Consider the following 22847-nt stretch of genomic DNA (forward strand, 5'->3'; position numbering starts at 1 on the left):
GTTTTTACAGACCTTAACTGGTAACACCTGTGTTCCACAAATAAAAATTACTTTACTTGCTCATCAAAATGGCGAGAGCATATTCGACTATGTTTAGTCGGTTTCCATATTGCATCGTTCCTATTTAATCTAATTTTTTCCATCCATCTCGCAGACAGAAGCGGATCAGTCGGAAATCTAAAACGAATATCACACAAAATAAAAATATGAATTTAAACTGTAATTTTATAAAAGACAAAACATAATTTGAAATAAAAGAATGAAAAACTAAAAAAGAATGTTTTCTATAGTCATACAAGGAACTTAAAGTAAGCATATTAATTTTATCAATGTAATCGTCATGCCTCATTTGGAGGAAAAAAGATTCATATCACCTGGCAACATTTATAAGTAATGGCGGCTGACGAAAATTTGGATTCTTGTATTTACAATTACGTAAAAATATCACATTAAACTGGATACTTACGCGTGAAATGTTATATCAGGCGGTTTGTTTTTATTCACTGATGTGTTGTGACACCAATTCACCGCACAAACAACCATCTTTCTTGTATTTTTTAATTTATAACCGGGAGGTGTACACAAACCAACTCGACCTTGAGTACTGCGAGGGCCGTTCGGATACGATGACACGAGGGCGACATAATGTCGCCCTCGAAATGGCTTCACTAGGGATGTACAGACTAGGCATCTAGGCTAGTTATAAATCTATGATGAGACACATCTATGCCTGTAATTAGTTTATATAGGAGCTATATAAAACAAACAAAATAGAGCAAAAACAAGTTTAAAAAACTTAAATTCGCTGTATTTTTTAATTACTTATGGTATTTGAAGCTACATAAACTAATTACAGGCATAGATATACCTTATCCTATGTGCAAAGTTTCAGAGCAATCTAGCTAGTCGTTTTAAAATAAGAGCGAAATAAAATGGTCGCCTTTGCCAGATAATTGGAGAGGTATCAGGATTATTGACGACCTGTCTAGCCTAGTGGGTAGTGACCCTTGCTTTGAAACCGATAGTCCCGGGTTCAAATCCTGGTAAGAGCATTCATTTGTGTGATGAGCACAGATATGTGTTCCTGAGTCATGGGAGTTTTCTATGGAAAAAATAAAAATGTGTTTTTTTCTACTTTTCGATTCGAAATTACAAAATAACTGTAAATGCCAAGTACGTCATATGTTAGGCCGATTTGTAGAATATTTCAAGGAGTACTCCCCTTGATCGACATCAACTTCTCCACATTCTACTAATATGCTACTATCGGTACAGTTTTGCTCCTTAGTGTAGGTGTCAAAAATATTGACACACTTTAATGTATGGGCAATAAGGGCGTGTATACATATATTTGTCACTTTGTCCGTGCCGATATTTAATACCTTGACTGTACAACTTTTTAAACCTAGACTTGAACTGCTGGATACTTTAAATCGATTTTAAATTTCGGCCAAATTAAAAACATCGTTCTAAAATGTTATTTGTTAATTAAAACATTGTAATAAGGAACGATATTTTTTTCCTGTAATAATTATCATAATTGTAATAATGATAATACTATATATTAATTTCATGTTTTTTGCCTCGTTAAACTTCGAGGATAAAGGGAATGCTATTTTACATTTTCGTTAATTTTAATTATTATTTTTTACTTTATTTAAAGATATATAAATTGTTTCATAATTTGCGCAAGGCCTTTCATTTTATATCCTACTACCACGTATTTCAGAAAATAAGTAGTGTGGGTGAGCTTTCTTCGTAACTATTCCAAATAGTGTTGGTAGGAACTAGACTCTTTTGAGTCTGAATTTGAAGAACTCGATCCGTTATTACGAAACTCGGCGCTTAAAAAACCTTCTGAGTCTTTTAAGTCCCAAGGCGTAGCGTAGCGTTTGGTTCAGTTCCAAAAATGAAAAAGGAACCCGTAACATAAAACGTTAAGGATTCCTTTTTCATTTTTGGAACTGAACCAAAAAAAGGTGCGCCTTCCAATATTATGTAAAGAATTACTGATAAAAGAAAGGAATGGTAAAAGTATTTAGCAAGAAAACATTTTTGGTACAAGCTTTTATAGCTGACTGTACTTTTCTTTTCACAGGCAACTAATACTCGTTGTTTCGAAAAAAATCTGTCAAGAGTTACTATTACTAAAGTACTTTGGCGCAATGACCCAAAATGAATCTTGGCCTCCAACAGCACGCCATTTTACCTGGTCCTGCGTGGATTCATGCCAGTTTTCACTGACGCCGAGCTCACGGAAATCTGCCTCCACACTATCCGCCCGCCGATACTTAGGATGACCTACAGGCGTCCAGTCAGTTGGCCCAAATATACCTTCTGTACAGTACAATCTTCACCCATTCTTTCGAGGTGGCCCAGCCAACGGAGACGATGTGCTTTGTTGTAAAGCCTGAGTGGACGCTCGAAGCAGAGCGTGCAGCATGGCGTCGGACTCACAAGTGATAAGAGCAGCGTGCACTAAGGCCGCTCCTATACGTTTGCATTTGTTTCGCCGCACGCCCCCCTGCACGCCCAACTCGATCGTCCACTCAGACCTTACACTAAGAGTTAGCTTGGACGCAATCTTGGACAGGTCGTTATAATGCGTGGGTAAGTACTCATAATTGCAACAATAGTGCAATGAGTCGCTCCCGTGGGAAAGGTCATACAAAAGTTACACAGCCTAAGAAAAGACATTGCGTCGGCTAAAGTCGCATATCTTGTAACTCCATTTTTTTTAAATCATGTTTTGGCAGTTTTAGATGGCATTCTTTTGAACGCATCTAATGGCAAAACTCTTAAATACTAAGAAAAAACCCTTTACATTTGCAAAATAGAAAACCTCGCAATTCTCGACGCCATTTTATTAAAGTATGTAAAATCACGTACCTCCGCCCGCTTAGTACCTAGAGTTGGCGATGGCGTTTGGACATATAGACCGCGAGCCAGGAAAAATTTACAAGACCAATCGCCTTCCGGGCGGAAACTCATGTAGTGGTAACCGGCTATGTATGATGAACCCTTGTAGACATCAGCTGCCGTTCCGTTGGTGGGTTGAGGAAAGGGTGCGGAGTGTTAGGGTCGGCAATGCGCATGTAACTCCTCTAGAGTTGCCGGCGTCCATAGGCTACGGAGACTGCTTACTATCAAGCTGGCCGTACGCTTGTTTGCCACCGACGTAGTATTAAAAATATTACAAGTCTACAATAACTTGATCGCATTAAAAGATTTTCGTTTATTTTTTATAAGAAAACTTCTAAATCTCATTTTTCCAAACAACAGCTTCACAACTTTCTTAAGTCCCGTAATTCCATATTTTCTGTGTTCAGATTACATTTTAATTAAATAAATGTGAACAATCTGACGGCTACATTGAGCTTAACATTATTAAAAAAAAACCGGCCAAGTGCGAGTCGGACTCGCGCACGAAGGGTTCCGTAGCATTATTTATAAAAACGGCAAGAAAATTATATTTCTTGTATGGGAGCCCCTCTTAAATATTCATTTTATTCTGTTTTTAGTATTTGTTGTTATAGCGGCAACAGAAATACATCATCTGTGAAAATTTCAAATGTCTATCTATCACGGTTCATTAGAGACAGCCTGGTGACAGACGGACGGACAGCGAAGTCTCAGTAATAGGGTCCCGTTTGACCCTTTGGGAACCCTAAAAAGAAGTGTCGGAAGCCTCGTCCCGGGCCGGGGCCGTTCTAGCGTCAGTCATACGTAATAGGCACTTAGGCCAATGTTCTGTGTTTGAGCACTACATATATGCGGGGTCGCGCGGTAGCAACAATAGGGTGTCTTAATACAAATTTTGACGACCGGTTTGGCCTAGTGGGTAGTGACCCTGCCTACGAAGCTGATGGTCCCGGATTCAAATCCTGGTAAGGGCATTTATTCGTGTGATGAGCATGGATATTTGTTCCTGAGTCATGGGTGTTTTCTATGTATTTAAGTATTTATAAATATTTATATATCATATACATCGTTGTCTAAGTCTCAACAAGCAAGCAACAACAAGCCTTATTGAGCTTACTGTGGGACTTAGTCGATTTGTGTAATAATGTCATATAATATTTATTATTTATTTATTCATTTAACAATTTATTTATATATTTAATTATTTTATATATTTATATATATATATTTAATTTAATTATTTATTTATATATTTATTTAACGCGAATAAGCGATCATTTCTCACACCGCTCGCAGCCGGCGTGACGCGATTAACCCCAAGTCGTTCTAACCCGTCGCCGGGCGGTGGGTTAGAACGACCGAGGCCTAATCGCGCGAATGTCAATTAGAACCAAGGCTCGATAACCGATTAAATTTCCAAACCGTTATTATCGAAATGGCGGAAAACCTTTTAATTTCAGTTTCGTGCGAAATCCGTTATTTCTAAACCGGTTTAAATGGCGCACAATTTTTAATTTCGGTTTCGATCGATAAACCGTTATTTCTAAACTGGTTTAAATGGCGCACAATTTTTCATTTCGGTTTCGCTCGATAAACCGTTATTTCTAAACCGGTTTTCAAGAGAACAGTACTTGTCAAATAACAGGTTAAGAGCAATAAAACCGGTTTTGTCATATGTCAGTGTCTATGTTTACGTGGCAGGTTACAATAAAGTTCTTCAATCGTTCGCGTTCTTATAAAACTTTTGTTTTTTACCGGTATTTTATAAACCAGTTCCAGTTCCAGGCTTCATTAGAATGCCTATTCAATATTAAATATGTTTTGATAGCGCGTTCGTACTGGCTTTGGCTCCACGGACGGCTCCCTTATGTCCGGAACACCATTGTTTCGTTATGGGTACAGACATACTAATATATGTAATAAAACAATAATTAATTCGACGAATAAGGTCAACTTTGGGTGAATAATAAATGAATATAAACCCAAGTAGTCTTACGTCTCTCTGGTTTTCAATTTTGCGTTGCGGGTAGGGCTCTATAGGTTAGTTAACAAAGCCTGGGAATGCACTAATTATAGTGCCGACTGAGGTCACGGTGGGAAGGTACACGACGAACAAGTATTAAATTAACCTGTCAACATTTCGCCCTCCCGACACGGACGCATGCCACGGATTTTACCGACAATGGCACCCGCGTGCGTGCGCCCGCGAAGTGCAACCGCCCACGCGACGCGGACTTCCTTAACTTGCAGGAAAGAGAATTAACGGCCTCCGCTAGCTGACGCGGACGCCCGCCGCGTGCGCACGCATTATATCGGCTAAAACTCACTTTTTCCTAAACCTTTTCCTTTTTTTAGTACTTTGGAGGACAATTTCTCCCAATAGGTTGAGTTTGGGCAGCTAAAAAAAAATACGGGTCCGTTATTTTAGACTACTCTATAACATATATAAATATAAATCAAATCGGAACCGGACAGTTGGGTACCTTTCCTTGTCAGTGAAGCGTTTTCGCATTTCTACTTCTAATCACTGTGCTCCATCGCTTCGAACTCACTGAACATTTTCGCTTACTTCGCCGTGGTATTTGCGCAAATATGGATGCGATACGTCGCATTCGTTTGCAATGTAACACGAATAATTCTGTTTATATGGCGTGCGGAAAATTTCTGTTTACATGTCACACTAACAGAGCCGCAACCATACAATGGAAGTCACGCCCGGCCCGATTTGAGCTTTTAGATACGTCAAATATTAAGTCTAGATACGATATGGATCGAATATGTCATTGTCAAAAGACTCAAAAGTGACACTTTTGTTTGTAGAAACGTTACTTTTGACTTTTGTCTTTTAGTCTACTAGTATACTACAGAATCAATAACTAGTATGTATCCAACAAGTCAAGTATATGATACAATATTACAGAGACGTATAGTCTCCACTGTTAATATATTAAGTTAGGAGGTGTATAAGGTCCCCACAGTCTAAGAAATATAAATAATAGTGTAAAGGCTCTACAAGTGTAAGTTAATTAGAATACCGGTGTCTTTGAGAAAGTAACTTAATCTAGCTCAAGAATGCACCCTTGTAATTAGCAGAGTTCAAAAAAACAGTGTATATATACGTATCTATTTATTGATTTACACAAATACACGCGGTGAAGCTAAATAAGTGTGTAAAAAAACCTCCTTCAATGTTTGTACTGTTGCATAGATGGCGCTAGCGTCGATTTAGATCACGCAAGCGTTAGTCTTTCACAGTTTTATTATGGCATGTATTAAACATTAGTATGCAAACCGCTCGCTAGATGGCGGTGGCATCGAGATAGAACGCGCAAGCGTTTGTCTTAGAATAGTTAAGTTATAAGTTTGATTTTTACATGATAGATTTGTACACCCCCCTTATTCATAAACGTGTACTAAAGTTACGACGCCGCTAGTAATCGTGTGTCCCTTTCCGACGTATTGGTATGATGGAAATGGACAAACGATTATTGGTGGCATCGTAACTTTAGTACACATTTATGAATAAGAGGGTAAGTAAAACTGAAACGGTTAAGATATGTAAAGTAACTCGGCTGTACTTTCTAACTAGAGTGCTCAGAAAATGATAACTAAGTAATACACCCCCGTGGTGTAGTTTGTGCTGATGCTGAGGGTGTTTGCTCCTGCATACTCTTTGAAGATCGACATTTTTACACGAACCTTGTCTTTTTTGTGCACTGTTACCAATTCTGTAAAATCCTTCAAAATCTAAAAGACTACTAGTCGTTATTCTACTGCCTTTCGCTGATTTGGAACGCCACATTGACATACCTAATCTTTAAATTGTAAATACGAAGATAATCAACAGTTTGCGTTCATTATAAATATCTTCGAAGGCCGCTTCACGTTTTCTCGTTTATTTTGATTGTGATAAAATCAACACGTCTCGTTATATGTGACGAGGCGAGGCCGTCTGATATACAGGATGGGTAAATGGGACAGTTTTGAAAGAAAAAAAAAACTTAACAAGTTAACAATTTTTTCTTGCTTGAAATAAATAAATAAATAATTTTAATATTGCATTTAAAAAATCATTCGATAAAGTATAGTTACCGAGCATTTTTATCAACAAAAAAAAATACAATGGAAAAATATTGCATTTTATATTTAAATGTACAGTTGCATGACCTATGAATACCTAAACGATTTGAATTCTATTTTGTTCAAAACATTTTATCAAGCGCATTTATACCGAGGGATTTAAATGTCACTAAAAATCCAGTCTCTGTACAAAAATGTGTCAATTCCATTCAGTATTTCATAAATGAATGTAATGAATATAAAATACGAAAAAGCTGGCGCTGATCTACGTTTTTAGGGTTCCTTACCCAAAGGGTCAAACGGGACCCTATTACTGAGACTCCGCTGTCCGTCCGTCTGTCACCAGGCTGTCTCTAATGAACCGTGATAGCTAGCCAGTTGAAATTTCTACAGATCATGTATTTCTGTTGCCGCTATAACAGCAAATACTAAATAAATATTTCTTTCCAATCTCGAGGTTCTCATCCAATCATCGAAGTTAAGCAACGTCGGGCGGGGTCAGTACTTGGATGGGTGACCGTTTTTTATAGATAATGGTACGGAATCCTTCCTGTGCGAGCCCGACTCGCACTGGGTCGGTTTTTAGTTTTTACCTCTAAAATTGACACGTGCATCTCGACTAGATAAATGTTTATTTGATGATATATCTCCTTATCTACATATGAAGCAAATATTACAACTGTTGGTCACCATATAATGAGGCCAATTCAAATTTACTTTGTGACATCAAAATGATAATATATCTAAATTATGTCAGTCACGACTGCATTTCACTCGTGCTTGTCTGTACATATATTGGCGTGAGCGAGACGCATGGCCGACAGACATGAATTTACAAGTGCAATCTACATCCTGAGACAATTCCCATTAAGATTTATAAACTAATAATATATAAATGGCATTGCCTTCAAATTGAGGTATAAAATGTTAGGTTAAATAGGCACTAAACTAATATTATTACACTGACGATAATATTAGTAGTTACAGTGCAGACAAGATTCCAACATATAACATTCAAAAAGCGAAACGAGGGACTACACATATATAATGTTAAATATAAGACTAAGTTTATATTGGGCCAAAAGTGCCTAGTTAAATTAAGATGAACTTTGAGGAAGGACGTAATGCTTCGCTTAATTTGAACGTCACACAAACGTGACTACTTGAAAAACAAAAGTAAAAGAAAGTTACTACTACTACTTAATGGCGCAGCGACCCAAAATGAGTCTTGGCCTCCGACACGAGTACACGCCAGTTGTCTCGATCCTGCGCCATCTCCCGCCAGTTATCGGCCTGGACATCGCGCAAGTCCGCTTCAACAGCATCGCCCCAGCGATATCTGGGACGCCCGATAGGCCTCCGCCCTACCGGGCGTCCCAGGTATGCCCTTTTAGCGTCGCGATCCTCCTCCATTCTCAAAACGTGGCCAAGCCAGCGGAGACGGTGAGCTTTTGTTTCGCCGACAATATTGGGTGTAGCCACAAGATCTTCAATCTCGACGTTTTTGCGGAGTCTAAGGCCATCCTCTCTTCTCACAGGGCCCAGGATCTTTCGAAGTATTCTCCTTTCTGTCACCAGGAGTTTATTTTCTTCTTTAAGTGTTAGTGTTAGTGTTACCACTTAAAAGAAAGTTAAATGAATTTAATTTGTTCCCAAAGTTGTAGGTATTACAATTTTGTGCACATGTGTCACGCCACCCTGTCTAAACAAGGATCACCGGTGTGTATCGAAACGATGTGACGGTGAGGGATCCTTCTGCACAGTCTAATGCGCCCTTTGGTGGCTAATGAGCATGCGAGCTAGTGGAGGCCTATTTATTCTAAACTATATTATAGCTCTCTCTGTTCTCTATGACTGTTCCTTAATGAGGAAAGAGGACGATCGATTTTCCATACAAACGTAGTCCTCATTTTCTTCTCTGGATATTGGCATATTTATACAGAATTTTATGTATTTTAGTCATAGCTATGCCCCATCGTTTAATTTTTTTCGTTCTTTTTTTAATATTAGAAGATAGGAGCGAACAGGTTTCATACAAATTTTGAAAAGGTCCTAACTCTTAATCTTAAAAAATCGAAAATAAAAACAAACGGTCGGGCATAGCAATGACTAAAATGCATCAAATTGTGTTAAAATATTTTCAATTCCAGGGAGGATTATTGGGACTACGTTTGTATGGAAATGCAGTTTCGGGGCGGTCGTCCCCTTTCGTCTCAAGTATCTTTTGTTTACGCTTAATAAAAAATAATGAGAAGAAATGTGTTTTATCTATGAAAAGGGACCTTATTGTCGATGGCGCTTCCGCCGTTATAAACGATGCTCCGATACATTATACAACGCCGCGCGACGCAGTGCGGCGTAAGCGCCATCGACAATAAGGTCCCTTTTCATAGATAATGCCACAAATATGTCTCGCCATATTTACATTACTTAAATGTTACATTTCTAAATAAATTTCTAAAAAGTATTTGTTGTTAACTTGTTACAGTGGCAACAGAAATACATCAGCTGTGAAAATTTCAACTATCAACTATCACGGTTCATCAGATACAGCCCGGTGACAGACAAACAGACAGTGGAGTCTTAGTAATAGTGTCCCGTATTACTTTGACGACCGGTTTGGCCTAGTGGGTAGTGAACCTGCCTACGAAGCTGATGGTCCCGGGTTCAAATCCTGGTAAGGGCATATATTCGTGTGATGAGCATGGATATTTGTTCCTGAGTCATGGGTGTTTTCTATGTATTTAAGTATTTATAAATATTTACATATTATATATATATCGTTGTCAAGTATCCTCAACACAAGCCTTATTGAGCTTACTGTGGGACTTGTCAATTTGTGTAATAATGTCCTATAATATTTTGGGTACGGAACCCTAAAAATTAACTGTCTTATGGACTATCGTTCGACGCGAGATAATAACATAGATATTATTGTAAGTACCTACTACTTGTTCGCTTCACCTTAATCTATACCAATAAAGTGAAGAAATGCATACATATTTATGAAATCGACTGTATTTTCAGGGCCGCTACTTAGTTTAAAAGTTAAAACTAAAATATTATGTTTTTGGCGAAAATGTCATTTTTGGTACAAGCCTTTATAGCTGACTGTACTTTTCTTTCCGCAGGCAACTAATACTCATCGAGCCAATTCTAAAAACCCCAAACACAATTAGGTTGCGATGTTTTATCACAGAGTTCCTATGGCTACCTACTGTCTCCATCATCAGATCAGCTTGATGGTACCATAATATTGCATTGTCACCCGACTTACATATGTATGCAAATTTTCAGCTTCATCGGAAACCGGGAAGCTGATCAAATTTAACTTGCAAAATTTGACCCGTACATATTTGCAAGTTAATAAAAAAAAGCTTGTAGAATTATATATATATTTTAGGGAGGGCATTCCGTACATGTATCTTTACAACGCCAAATTTTATTAATATAAGTATTTTCTCTGATATAAGGTATTGCGAACCCTTTACCTTTCCAAATTCAATGAATTAGGTAACCATAGAGACTCTGTTCATTATTTATTTTAATATTATTATAATGTTGTATTTATAAATGTTGCTATGTATTATTCATCATTTTGTTCTGTCACTCTAATTACGTCTCAGTGAGACAGTGGGAGAGAAAAGAGAAATATCCCCGAAATTTGCGAACTTCGGTTTTCGCAGTAGGCGGCAGTTGTCGTTAGAGACAAATACAAAAATGAGCAGAGAAATATGTAAACTTTATGAAGAAACTTAATCATCATTAAACCAGCTATCGATGTTTTAACGACTGTAACAGTTAAGTGCGTTGGGATGATATTGAACGTACGTTTGATGGAGTGAGTGTTGCAGTGGCATAGGAAAGGTTTGTGTTGAAAATTTGTATATTGGAAGCTAACAGCAATCGTATTCCTAATCCTACTATTTTTTTCCTTATGAACTAGAATACAGTTGTGATATCTCAATACTACATTACTAATCTACGGTACGATAACACGTACGGTACGGTATTATGGTATTACAGTCCGCAGCCTGCGCCGGTCCGGTACCAATATGGAGCTCAATCCGAAGTCTCACAAATGTGACGTTATCTATGAAAAGGGACCTTATTGTCGATGGCGCTTCCGCCGTTATAAACGATGCTCCGATACAAATACAACGCTGCGCGACGCAGTGCGGCGTAAGCGCCATCGACAATAAGGTCCCTTTTCATAGATAATGCCACAAATTGGTCCCTATCACTTCAAGTAGTGATTCATTAATAAGCGTCGGGCACAACTAAATGTTGCCAACGCCACTGTTGCCAGCACTAAAAATATTACACGTGAATCGTAATTACGGAGGATTTTTTTATCTTAACTCTGTTTTAACGAACCCCAACGCACCTTATCGTAAATGTATTGAATTATTTTTCCCTTAAGTTCAAGACTCACAGCTAGCGTTTGGACTTAAAAGTAAACCTTTGAATACACATAACTTTAAAAGTGTACAAATATGGAAAAAATGGACTGTTATACTAGTAATATGGCAACGCGCAACGTAGAAATAGTATAGAACTAAATAAAATTGTGTAAAAACCTGAAATAGTTAACTATCTAGTGCAGGGGTTCCCAATCTTTTTCAACATGCGGCGCAGTTACAAGTTTAGTATTTTGCAACGGCGCCCTTGTAAATTTAAAATCACGGTCGAAAAAGAGTGACACGACGCTATATTAGTTACCGATGCGAGCGCTCAAATAGGTACCCGCGAAATTTTGTGGTTTCGGATAATGATAGAACTCACGGCGCCCCTCTTTACTTTCTACGGCGCACCAGGGCGCCGCGGCGCACACTTTGGGAACCCCTGATCTAGTGTATTTGAACTATCGCCTATTCATTACGGATATAACGGCCCTTCTTGTCTACGTGATAGCGTGATAAAACGGTGTCCGTCCCTTTCTTCTTCGCAGTGTTAAAAAGTGACGGTTATTTTATCACGTGAATAAAGTCATCCATAATACGCCTGTTGTACGGATATGATGGTCGTTTATGTCTACGTAACTGCGTGATAAAACGGTGTCCGTCCCTTTCTATTCCGCAGTGTTAAAAAGTGACGGGTATTTTATCACGTGGATAAAGCCATCCATGATACGGCTGCAGGAAATAATATCTAAGAGTGCGCAAGGCCGATACGAAAGCCAAGACGGTGAATTTACTAAGGCCTCAACCCTTCACGTCATCCATCCTAACTAGAAGCCTTATGAGAATAGAGGACGACCGCTTCTCCATAACGTAGTCCCCAATTTCCACCCTGGATATTGAGATTCAGGAAAATATTTTTACACGCATTATTGTATAGGTATTAAACATAGCTTTGTCCCTCCGTTTTATTTTTTGGAACAAAGTTCCTTGTCGGACGGTTGGCGGAGGGGGGCTAGGCGAAAAAAAGTGTAAGATTTTTCAGCCACGGTTACACATTTTATCTCAACAAATAATCCAACATAATGTTCCACGTCCTGCTAAATGCTATTTCTGTATCAGCAAGCAAAATGGAGCCCTTCATAGTGGGAGGGCAAGAGGTTTCCGTAGAAGACTGGCCATTCATTGCTTTCGTTGAGGTTACTTGGTTTGGTTTGTTAGCAATGGCGTGTGGTGGGTCACTGATCAGCTCGCAGACGGTGTTGAGCGCAGCGCATTGTATGGATGATATCACGGAGAAGAAAGCGCATATGACAGGGTAGGTCAGATGTCTCTACACAATGATGTACATTATTAAATGATGCTTTAAGAGGGAAAAATAGCTTTGCGATCCTAACGAAATAACGGTAGTTTTTCAATGAAGTTCCATTTCGGGAGACAGCGGTTTCCACTAACTAAATCTTAACAAATCACTTTGATGTCCATCGCTTCAGTATAATATAGTCATAGAGAAATAAGAAGTACATTCATAGAGTGCTCACTCCATACATCAGTTTTGGTACCAAAACGCTTATTATATTCGCAGTCGACATCTAGCATCGTGTAGTGGAACTCTCAGTACTGCTACTTGACAATAGATATCGCGGCAAACAAAAAGTCTAATGCTCAACGATTTTCAGCTAATATTATAACCAGAATATATAACCGTAGGAGTTGAATAGAGTTCCGGTATATCTATCGATTCGTTCGCGATATCTATCGTCGAGTAGCAGTACTGAGAGTTCCACTACTTGACGCTAGATGTAGACTACGAAAATAATAGTATTTTTGATAACAAAACCGTTGTATGGAGTGAGCAATCTTGGTCTTTTTAATTCTCTTTGATTTAGTCTAGGTTTATAGGTTTCGTTTTTTTGAAGAAAAAAAAAACGCCGTTATAAACGATTCTCCGATACATAATATAACGCTGCCGACGCAGTGCGGCGTAAGCGCCATCGACAATAAGGTCCCTTTTCATAGATAACCACATTTATACTTTTAAGTAAACATACCTTCTTAAACGCGACTGAAAAGATTTGATGATGAAAAATCCGACCATCTTAGTCATACATGTTCCATAGTACCCTAATCAAATTGGTTGTACAACGTAAATTACAATTTCAGAATATCTTTCAACATTTATATGGGTCATACATCGTACGCAAAAGCAAAAATGACTCGAGTGGTCTTAGATTACGAGACGCACGAAGATTACTCGCCAGAAGACACCGAAGTGCGATATGACATCGGCATCATGTTTTTAACGTCACCGGTCAGATTTTCTGACAATGTGCAGAAGGCGATATTGCAACCCAGCTTTAGTTTTAAAGAGGACAGTCATATGGTTATAGCTGGATGGGGTTATGTAAGTTTAATTCAAAGGTGCCGGATCATAAGGGGAGTATCGGCCTGTCAGTTAGAACAAAAAGTTGACAGTTCAGAACAACTGAAAGGCCGATACTGTCCGGCGGACTGTTAATCAGTGGACGTGGCCATGCAAACTTACCAAAGTCCCCATTTTCCGACCTTGATATTGACATTGTGGAAAGTATTTTAACACAATTTGTATATTTCGATTTTTTACTATTATAAGGATTAGGAGCGAAAAACAAATTCCATATGTAGTGTATAGACATCTCGAGTGCTTACGTCATGACAAAGTCACTGACAGTTACAGTCAGTCGGTGTTAGACCGGCGAGCAGAGCGGTCGTACCGCGTGATGTTTCAGATTCAGATTATTTATTTGTGATAAGTACATGTACATGCAAATACAGTTATACGGGTATATACAACTATTTACAATATATTACATTAATTTCTTAATCTAGCTAGAAATATAGTGTATAAAATAATGTCAATCTTGTGGTATATGAATGTCAAATATTATTCATATAAATAAAAGTAAAATAAAAGTGAACCTTACAATGTATTCATAAAACAATTTAATCAAGTGTGTTGGCAAAATATTCGTCAATAGTGTAGATTCTACCTTCCTCTATTTATAAAATAATCTCTTACTTTTATGCCAAAGGTTTTTAGAACTACATTCTTTTATGTCGGTACTTAATTTATAAAAAAAATTTAGTGTGAACAAATTTTGATTTATTTCAGAGATTAAAATTATGAGTTTCTTCAGCTTTCCTATAGTTATTTTGAATGACATAGATATAAACACATATTCGATATAAATACAATGCAGTAACGGTAAAGATTTTGTGACATACATACATACATACTTCTATACAATATCTGATATTTTTTGTTGACGTCATTGACGACGACGAATCATTGGAAATACAATATATCGTATGATTTAGTGAGGGAAATACAGTACTTTACTAACTAACTAACTGCTTTGGCTCAGCGATCCAAAAAGAATCTTGGCCTCCGAAACGAGAGAACGCCACCTGTCCCGATCCAGCGCGGTTTCCTGCCATGAATTGGCATTCAGCCGACGCAGGTCCGCCTCCACGACGTCACACTAGCGGTACCTTGGGCGCCCGATCGGTCGACGGCCGGTTGGTGGCCCCAAGTACGCTTCCTTGACTGCTGGTCCCCCATTCTGAGTAGGTGACCGAGCCAGCGAAGTCTGTGGGATTTAGTTACGCCGATTATATTGGGCTCAGCTACCAACTCCTCGATCTCGGCATTTTCCCGGATCCTCCAGGACAGTACTTTACATCATACAAAATTGTAATGCTCCTAACCCTAATAATAGCACACTGCACCTACTTAATCTTTCTGGTTTAACCCATTGGTTGACTGGTAGAGTCCGCCATTTGTACCTTTATGTATTGTGCAATAAAGATTAAATAAATAAATAATAATTAAATGTTCTAAAAAAAATCAAACAACGTGACATATCTGTGGTTGTTAAAATATTTTCAATAATGAAATATTCAGAGAGGAAAATTAGCAATAAGTTTGTATGGAAAGGCGATTTAGTGCGGTCGTCCATTCTATAAGGAAGTATGTTTAAGCTGCTTATGAAATAAATAAGAAGCAAGGAAGGCGAGTTGTGACAATTTAAAGACCAATAAAGATAAAGATAGTTTATTATTCAAGTAGGCTACAATGCGCTTGTGAACGTCAAATAAAGTTACACCGGCTCTAACCCTACACCTCTGACCCGAGAAGATTTAAATCCCCCCTCAATTGGAATCTAGTCCAGCTAAGAAATACTCGATGATACTCCACAGCAGCAGAGTTTAGCCTTTTTATACGACCAATATGTATGCTGTATTCCAGACAGCCCCAGGAAATAAAGGAACCGGGAGCGAGAGGCTAAACGCGATTGAAATGACCGCAAAGAAGTACAGGAGCTGTAAAAATATGTATAAAGTCATCTGTGCAGCCAGTGAAGAGGGACACCCTTTTACGTAAGTATTTGCACTGTATGTTTGTCGGCAGCCGATCGTAAGATCAGGCAGATCGTAATGGTCCCGTGTAATATTTTGATGGCAGTCACATTAAACAGGAAAGGTAAGATAGGTTCGTTACCTATAGATAGCTTCAGATGCTGGAAGGGCAAACTGTGATATAGGGCTCCGTCGACTCAGGGAAAGAGACAAAGATTTTCATGTTTCAAGATATGCCTAGGAAAATCCCGATCTGCCTGATCTTACGATCGTTCGTCGACATGTACACAACATGCAACTAAATATGTGTGTGTTTTCATATAAATATGATGATCAGTTATGCACAGGATGCAAAGAGAGATTCAGGGGGGATCATGGGGATCATTACCCAACCCCACCTTCGGGACCTGGGGTCTAGGACAACAGTAGATATTTTTGTAAATTTGACCCCTCATGAAGGAATAAAAAGCCAAGATATCAATAGCACATGGGCAAGCCGCCGATCGAATTAAGAGTGCAGCAAGCTCGCGGTCCTCCAAATTTATTTATTTAATCGTATGGCATGCATGGTTAGGCAATTAGAGCTTTGAGGTTGTTAAGCCAGATGACTATGTCGGATGTCAAGACATCTAGATCCTAAGTCCGCTTCATCCTTCGTGTGAGTTTCCTGAACATTAACAATATAGTGTATCTCTCTGATTGCTGTGTCGCCTTTGAAAGGCGTTACTCATTTAGCACCACCCAGAGGACACGTGCAAGGTTGAGGTAGGTTATTCTTGTGGACGCGAGTAACAATTGTCCAAACAAATGTAGTTACGCTCTCATTTCAAAACGACTAGCTAAATGGCTCTGAAACTTTGTACTTACAACAAGATAGGGTATATCTAGGGCTGTAATTAGTTGTATTTGATGTTAACTTTAGCTAGCTTTCTCCAAGACTACTGCGACAATGCCGTCTTTGAAACGTTGGAGGTAATTATATAACTTAATTACACGCGATTAAGTCCCGTTTTCGTGCGTAAAAATCGTAAAATCTTAAATCACTGAGACTCAAATAAGTCAGAAACTGGTGGGTCTGCGAGCTGTAGACTTCGCGATAAGAATTATAGCTAAATAAATTTAAAAATAGTTACTTCTTTGAAAATACTAGCTCACAATGGTCTTAAGTGCTAAAGACCCTACTGGCACTTAAATTATTTATGCCATAAATATTCCACTATTTTGAATATTTCCCAAAGAATGAAACGACTCGGACCCGGGTAAGTCCTAAAACTACGTCCAAAAGAGAGGTATGGGCATTGTGAATTTCATCTCGCTTTGTGTGGTAGGGCACAGTCAGTGGATGTCATTCCAGATTTAGAGCAGAGCCCAACTCCACCTTACAGAAAACCGCAGCCAAATAACACTAGACCCTACTCATAGTGTTGTGTTCCTGCCGGTGAGTAAGGTTGCCAGAGCATGTAACTCCTCTGGTGTTGCAGGCGTACATAGGCTACGGAGACTGCTTACCATCAGGCGGGCCGTATGCTTGTTTGCCACCGACGTAGTATAAAAAAAAGACCAAAAAATTACATATAAATACTGTACCTGCTCACAAAATTTCATGAGAGTCGATCGAGAAATGTGACCAGCAGAAAACATCCGGACACACGAACACTTGATCATAAAAATTCAATTAAATTATGATTTTGTTTTTCCAGTGGAGACTCTGGTGGCCCAGTTTTAAACGTTCAAACTCAACACCAAGTCGGGATAGTATCGATGAGAGATCTAGACACAGGGATCACCATCTTGACCAGCGTACCGGATTACTGGGATTGGATAAGAAAAACGCAACACAAGCTTTTCCGGAGATTTTGTGGACAGATAAAGTAAACTGGTTAAACGTACATTCAGATTCTCATTTACTTTCCCTTTCTCTGGTCTGACAAACTTATCTAACTTAAAAACAATACATATAGGTATTATAGTTACAGAAATATAAGCCACCGCGCCATAAAACTTTTCGTTACATCAGGTTTTCGATCAGATTCACATCAAAAAAATCGTATACGTTCGAGTACGAAATTATCCTACAGATGAGTTTAGCTTTATAATTTATTCGTAGATGATAAAAAAATAAAATAAGATATCTTCAAGTTGAATTCGTTCCATTTACTCCAAATTCTGTTCTACAAATTACTTATTGATTATCATTCCGAAGCATGAATCTCTCTTAGACTAAGGTTCTGTTTCACAAAGTCTGCGTAAAGTATCGGTTAGCTTATTAACAAATAAACTAACTGCCAGATAAAGTTTCCTGCAAAACTTAGCACTTTATCTTACTATTTAAGCTCATTTGAAGATTGCGAAACGTCAACGATGACTTAATTGGGTACTTGACACAATCATGTTGAATATTATAACAAAATTTAGTTAAATGGATAGAAAAACAGCCATCCATTATAAAAAAAACACAAGGCTCCAGTCTCAAAAATATTTTTTTTTTGTCTTTAAAAATAGAAACGAAAATGATATAATTCGATTCCTTATATTTTATTGAAAAATAAATTGTACGGCAACTATACACATAAACGTAATATTGCAGGGTCAAAATGGCAATTTCCTTGATCTTCCATACATTTAGGACGGACTTATATGATGTGACGTCACATCACATTATCATTTTGTTAGAGACGTTTCAATCGTCGACTGCGAGCGTCAGACTTTAACTCTCATTTCTGACCTTTGTGTTGCTTAAACGCCATGAGTCCCATATAGACATTTGATCCTCAGGAAAATCAAGATCGTTTGACATTATTTACAAAAAACTGTCAAGTAGCCAATTCGTCAGATAACTGGCAAGTAGCTTATTCAGGAGTTTACTGGTACATTGTGAACAAGACCCTAAGTACGCATTTTACATTTCAATTAATTTCTGTTACTTACTACTTATTTGAACACGCAGCTATAGAAAAGGGTCCTTGTTAAAAAAATGAGATTTCAAAAAATGGCTTTTGGTTTTAACGAATAGCTTAATTTTTTTTAACAGATTTTTGTGGTTTGGACTTCGTCCTAAATTAAAGTCTTGATAGTACACAATTAAAACTAGCATGCTTTTAGGCAAAGTCGACACCGTCAACTTGACGGTGTCAAGGTCTTCATGAGAAAAGATGCGATATCGATACTTAGGTATATGTTAAAATACTGGGTTTTAGCAGAAACATGTATATGACCGAGCAAGAGCGAACTGATGGACTTATAAATGGCGATATAAAAGTTAATCAACATTAACCGAGTTAACGATGGATTTATTACACATAGCTATAATATGCATTGACTTCTTACGTTATCCTAATGTTCAAGAGTGCGGTGACAAGTGTTTGGTGACTCTCAATTTAGAGTTTAAGTGGCTCGCAACTGTGATTGGTCTGTTGTGTTTAAAATATCTGTGGGAAAGAAAACTGAAATAAACTATGCCGAAAGTTTATAGATAAATTACAGTGAATTCTGTAATTAAACTGGTAAGTAATCTTACTAGTAATAGTTATGCTACTAAATCTATATATGTGACGTTATCTATGAATAAGGACCTTCGACAATAAGGTCCCGTTTCATAGATAATGCCACATATATGTTAGGTCGCGGACTGGACGCACGCGGCGCGCGGCGCGTCGAGCGGCCACCGCTGTCGTCCAAAACAGGTTCATTCAAATTTATACAATTTGATCGTGCCACGCTCGCACTGCTCGACATTGAGTGGCACAGGCACGACCAAAATGTAAAGACTTGAATAAACCTTTTTTTAATTTAAATTATCGTAGTCTTCCTACATGTCACCAAGCTCATAAATTTACCAAATTTTAGGTCATTTAGATCATCAAAATGCTACACATATTTCTGCTGAGCTTCGCAGTTGCGTCAGCTGACAAAATGGAGCCTTTCATAGTGGGAGGAAACGAGGCTTCTATAAGCGATTGGCCTTTTATGGTATATATAGAAATATCCGAGTTTTCTTTTTACGCGGCGGCGTGCGGAGGATCACTCATCAGCTCGCAGACTGTGCTGACTGCAGCCCACTGTCTGGATGATTTCAACGAAAAAAGGGCATTGGACGGGTAAGTCAACTATCAAATCTTGGAGGTTTTGATGTATTTTCAATGGCTGTGACTTGGCACAATTTAACAATTTAAAATGAACTTATCATGTAGCCAGAAATATGGAAGAAATCTTCAATGCTTGCCTTCGCTCCTCCAGAAGCGAGAACTTTATATTAGAAAGCCTTAAACTACAATTAAGGTAAATGAGGGAGAAGAACACCTTCAAGGGAAGACTATCTACAATCTCTTTCGTCGCTTTTAACTGCTATATTTGTACACACACTTCTATTACAGAAGGTCGGCTCTTCCTTTCTGTGTCTGAGCGACGTAGATACACAATTAAGAAAGTTCTTTTTTGTGTATCTACGTCAGTCAATTTTATATGCCTGTCTTTATAGCATCGACCTTATTGACCTTATTGAGGAATAATACAACAACTATGAACTATTCCAGAATCACATTTAAGGTTTACATGGGCCACTCAAGACACGCCAGAGCGATTATGATTCGAGGAGTGTTAGACTATGAAACGCCCAAACAATACTCCCCTGATGATGACGACGTGCGCGCTGATATCGGTATCATGTTCTTGATGAGACCTGTTATATTCATAGCCAACGTTCAAAAGGCGATATTGCAACGCAGCTTTAATATTTACGAGGACAGGAATCTGGTGGTGGCTGGGTGGGGCAGGGTAAGTCGAATGAGGATAACCGCACAAAGCTTAACGCAGATGACGCTGTCGTTTCAAGACAACGTGACATTAGATATGCTTAATCCAATGAAACACATACAGCCTTTTGATGGGATCCTGACATTTGGAACCATTTATAAGCTAGCGGTTTTTAGAGTTCCGTAGCCAGATGGCAAAAAACGGAATCCTTATGGATTCGTCATGTCTGTCCGTCCGTATGTCACAGCCACTTTTTTCCGAAACTGGAAGAACTATACTGTTAAAACTTGGTAAGTAGATGTATTCTGTGAACAGCATTAAGATTTTCACACAAAAATAGAAAAACAAAAATAAATTTTGGGGGTTCCCCACTTAGAACTGAAACTCAAAAAAATATTTTTCTACAATCCCATAGGTGTGGGGTATATATGGCTAGGTCTTCAAAAATGATATTGAGGTTTCTAATATAATTTTTTTTAACCTAAAAAGTTTGCGCGAGAGACACTTCCAAAGTGGTAAAATGTGTCCCCCCCCCCCTGTAACTTCTAAAATAAGAGAATGATAAAACTAAAAAAAATGTATGATGTACTGCAAACTACCACTGAAAATTGGTTTGAACAAAATCTAGAAAGTAGTTTTTTTAATAATACGTCATAAATGGTACGGAACCCTTCATGGGCGAGTCCGACTCGCACTTGGTCGCTTTTTAACTTTATTACTACACAAAATTATGGAATCATTCGCAAGAACTAAGGTAATGATTGAGATTTTTGACAGATTTAGCGTAGCGTAAAATTATATACAAAATTAAATAATTTACTATGATGAATTTCAGACCAAACCAGGCGACAAAGGTAGTTCCAGCTGGACGCTAAAAGAGGTCAAAATGCAGCCGGATTCATACAGGAAATGCAGGGATTTGTACAGAGTCATCTGCGCTAGGAATTATAGGGAATACCCATACAGGTTCGTAACTAAACGGCCAAGCACCAATTATGTACTTATAATGTCCATAACAATCATGTCTTCATTCATCATTCGATATTTACCAGTCGCTTTTCGGTGAAGGAAAACATCGTGAGGAAACCGGACTAATCCCAACAAGGCCTAGTTTACCCTCTGGGTTGGAAGGTTAGATGGCAGTCGCTTTCGTAAAAACTAGTGCCTACGCCAAATCTTGGGATTAGTTGTCAAGCGGACCCCAGGCTCCCATGAGCCGTGGCAAAATGCCGGGACAACGCGAGGAATAAGAGAACAATCATGTCTTCATACGCAATAAGCAATAGTCAGACCTCATGCATTAAAAAGCCACAGTATTGTTTATACTCTTACATTAGTGTCGACAAAGAAAGACTAGGATGATAAAGCAAATTCATCGGTAGTCCTGAAACTGATAAAGGCGAGAGAAATTTACTCAGCAACAGGGCTCGGAACCGGTTTATTTTTAAATAGCTCAATATTTATAATTCTTTTATTCTCTTTACGTAGGACTGGATCATGTATGGCAACAACTTCGCATTATTAGATAATCCAAAAAAAAATGAAATAATAAACCAAAGAACGAAAAAGAACGTACCTAATAATACCGGTATTTCTTGTATGAAGAATAAACCGGTTCCGGGCCTTGCACAGCAACAGGAAATTTTAATCAGCCTAGAAAAATTGCCTTTGAAAACATTATGAACACCATTTTATTTCTTCCAGTGGAGATTCCGGTGGTCCCGTCGTAAACACTGTTACCCGTTACCAAGTCGGGATAGTGTCGGTCAGAGACGTGGAAACAGGGCTCACTATCTTGACAAGCGTACCAGAATACTGGGAATGGATAAGGTGGACGCAATTTAAGTTGTTCCGAAAATATTGTGACATGAGGAAGTAAACTTGTTAACAGTAAATTCAGATTCTAATATATTCCTGAGTTTGCTAATGTTCCTCGTTCGTACGTAGGTGATCATACTGCAGACGAATACCACATCAACATTACATTTTGTACGTGTATAATTCAAATTACATTGAAAGATCACACATAGACATTTTTAAGTTCTATCGATTAATGGTCGATTATAATAATAAAATTCTTTATTGTGCACTAATAGAGAAAAGTTCATATTACAAGCAAGACAGGACTTAAATGAGCAGGTAACAACAGGCGGACTTATCGCTATAAAGCGATCTCTTCCAGACAACCTTCAGATCGCGAATCGGTGGCCAGAAATAAGCTATTGGGCATTGCAACACAACAATAAAAAAGTAAATCGAACTAAAGTCGATTTGGAAAGTGTTTAAGATATGTAA

At 38.3% G+C, this 22847-nt stretch overlaps 3 protein-coding genes across 3 annotated transcripts in view; 2 read left to right on the top strand and 1 right to left on the bottom strand.

Moving 5' to 3' along the window:
• The window catches only part of LOC133526576 (alpha-1,3-mannosyl-glycoprotein 4-beta-N-acetylglucosaminyltransferase A-like), a 108565-nt gene that overhangs the window by 38050 nt on the left and 47668 nt on the right, over positions 1-22847 (bottom strand). The window lies entirely within an intron of this gene.
• LOC133529571 (chymotrypsin-1-like) lies at positions 11857-17689 on the top strand. The gene is made up of 4 exons (XM_061867319.1): positions 11857-12720; positions 13566-13806; positions 15691-15821; positions 17501-17689. Exons 1-4 carry the CDS (start codon positions 12488-12490, stop codon positions 17673-17675), a joined length of 780 nt encoding a protein of 259 aa, XP_061723303.1. The 5' UTR covers positions 11857-12487; the 3' UTR covers positions 17676-17689.
• On the top strand, positions 19035-22463 carry LOC133526665 (chymotrypsin-1-like). The gene is made up of 5 exons (XM_061863363.1): positions 19035-19303; positions 19647-19897; positions 20333-20573; positions 21388-21518; positions 22257-22463. The coding sequence occupies exons 2-5, from the start codon at positions 19665-19667 to the stop codon at positions 22429-22431; spliced, it is 780 nt and encodes a 259-aa protein (XP_061719347.1). The 5' UTR covers positions 19035-19303; positions 19647-19664; the 3' UTR covers positions 22432-22463.

Source organism: Cydia pomonella, chromosome 1 (genome assembly GCF_033807575.1).
Source record: "Cydia pomonella isolate Wapato2018A chromosome 1, ilCydPomo1, whole genome shotgun sequence".
NCBI lineage: Eukaryota > Metazoa > Arthropoda > Insecta > Lepidoptera > Tortricidae > Cydia > Cydia pomonella.

Coding starts and splice junctions, on each gene's coding strand:
- LOC133526665 (XM_061863363.1), top strand. CDS start 19,665: ATGCTACACATATTTCTGCTGAGCTTCGCAGTTGCGTCAGCTGACAAA. Junction 20,574..21,387: donor TGGTGGCTGGGTGGGGCAGG/GTAAGTCGAATG, acceptor GATGAATTTCAG/ACCAAACCAGGCGACAAAGG. Junction 21,519..22,256: donor TATAGGGAATACCCATACAG/GTTCGTAACTAA, acceptor TATTTCTTCCAG/TGGAGATTCCGGTGGTCCCG.
- LOC133529571 (XM_061867319.1), top strand. CDS start 12,488: ATGTTCCACGTCCTGCTAAATGCTATTTCTGTATCAGCAAGCAAAATG. Junction 12,721..13,565: donor AAGAAAGCGCATATGACAGG/GTAGGTCAGATG, acceptor TTACAATTTCAG/AATATCTTTCAACATTTATA. Junction 13,807..15,690: donor TTATAGCTGGATGGGGTTAT/GTAAGTTTAATT, acceptor GCTGTATTCCAG/ACAGCCCCAGGAAATAAAGG.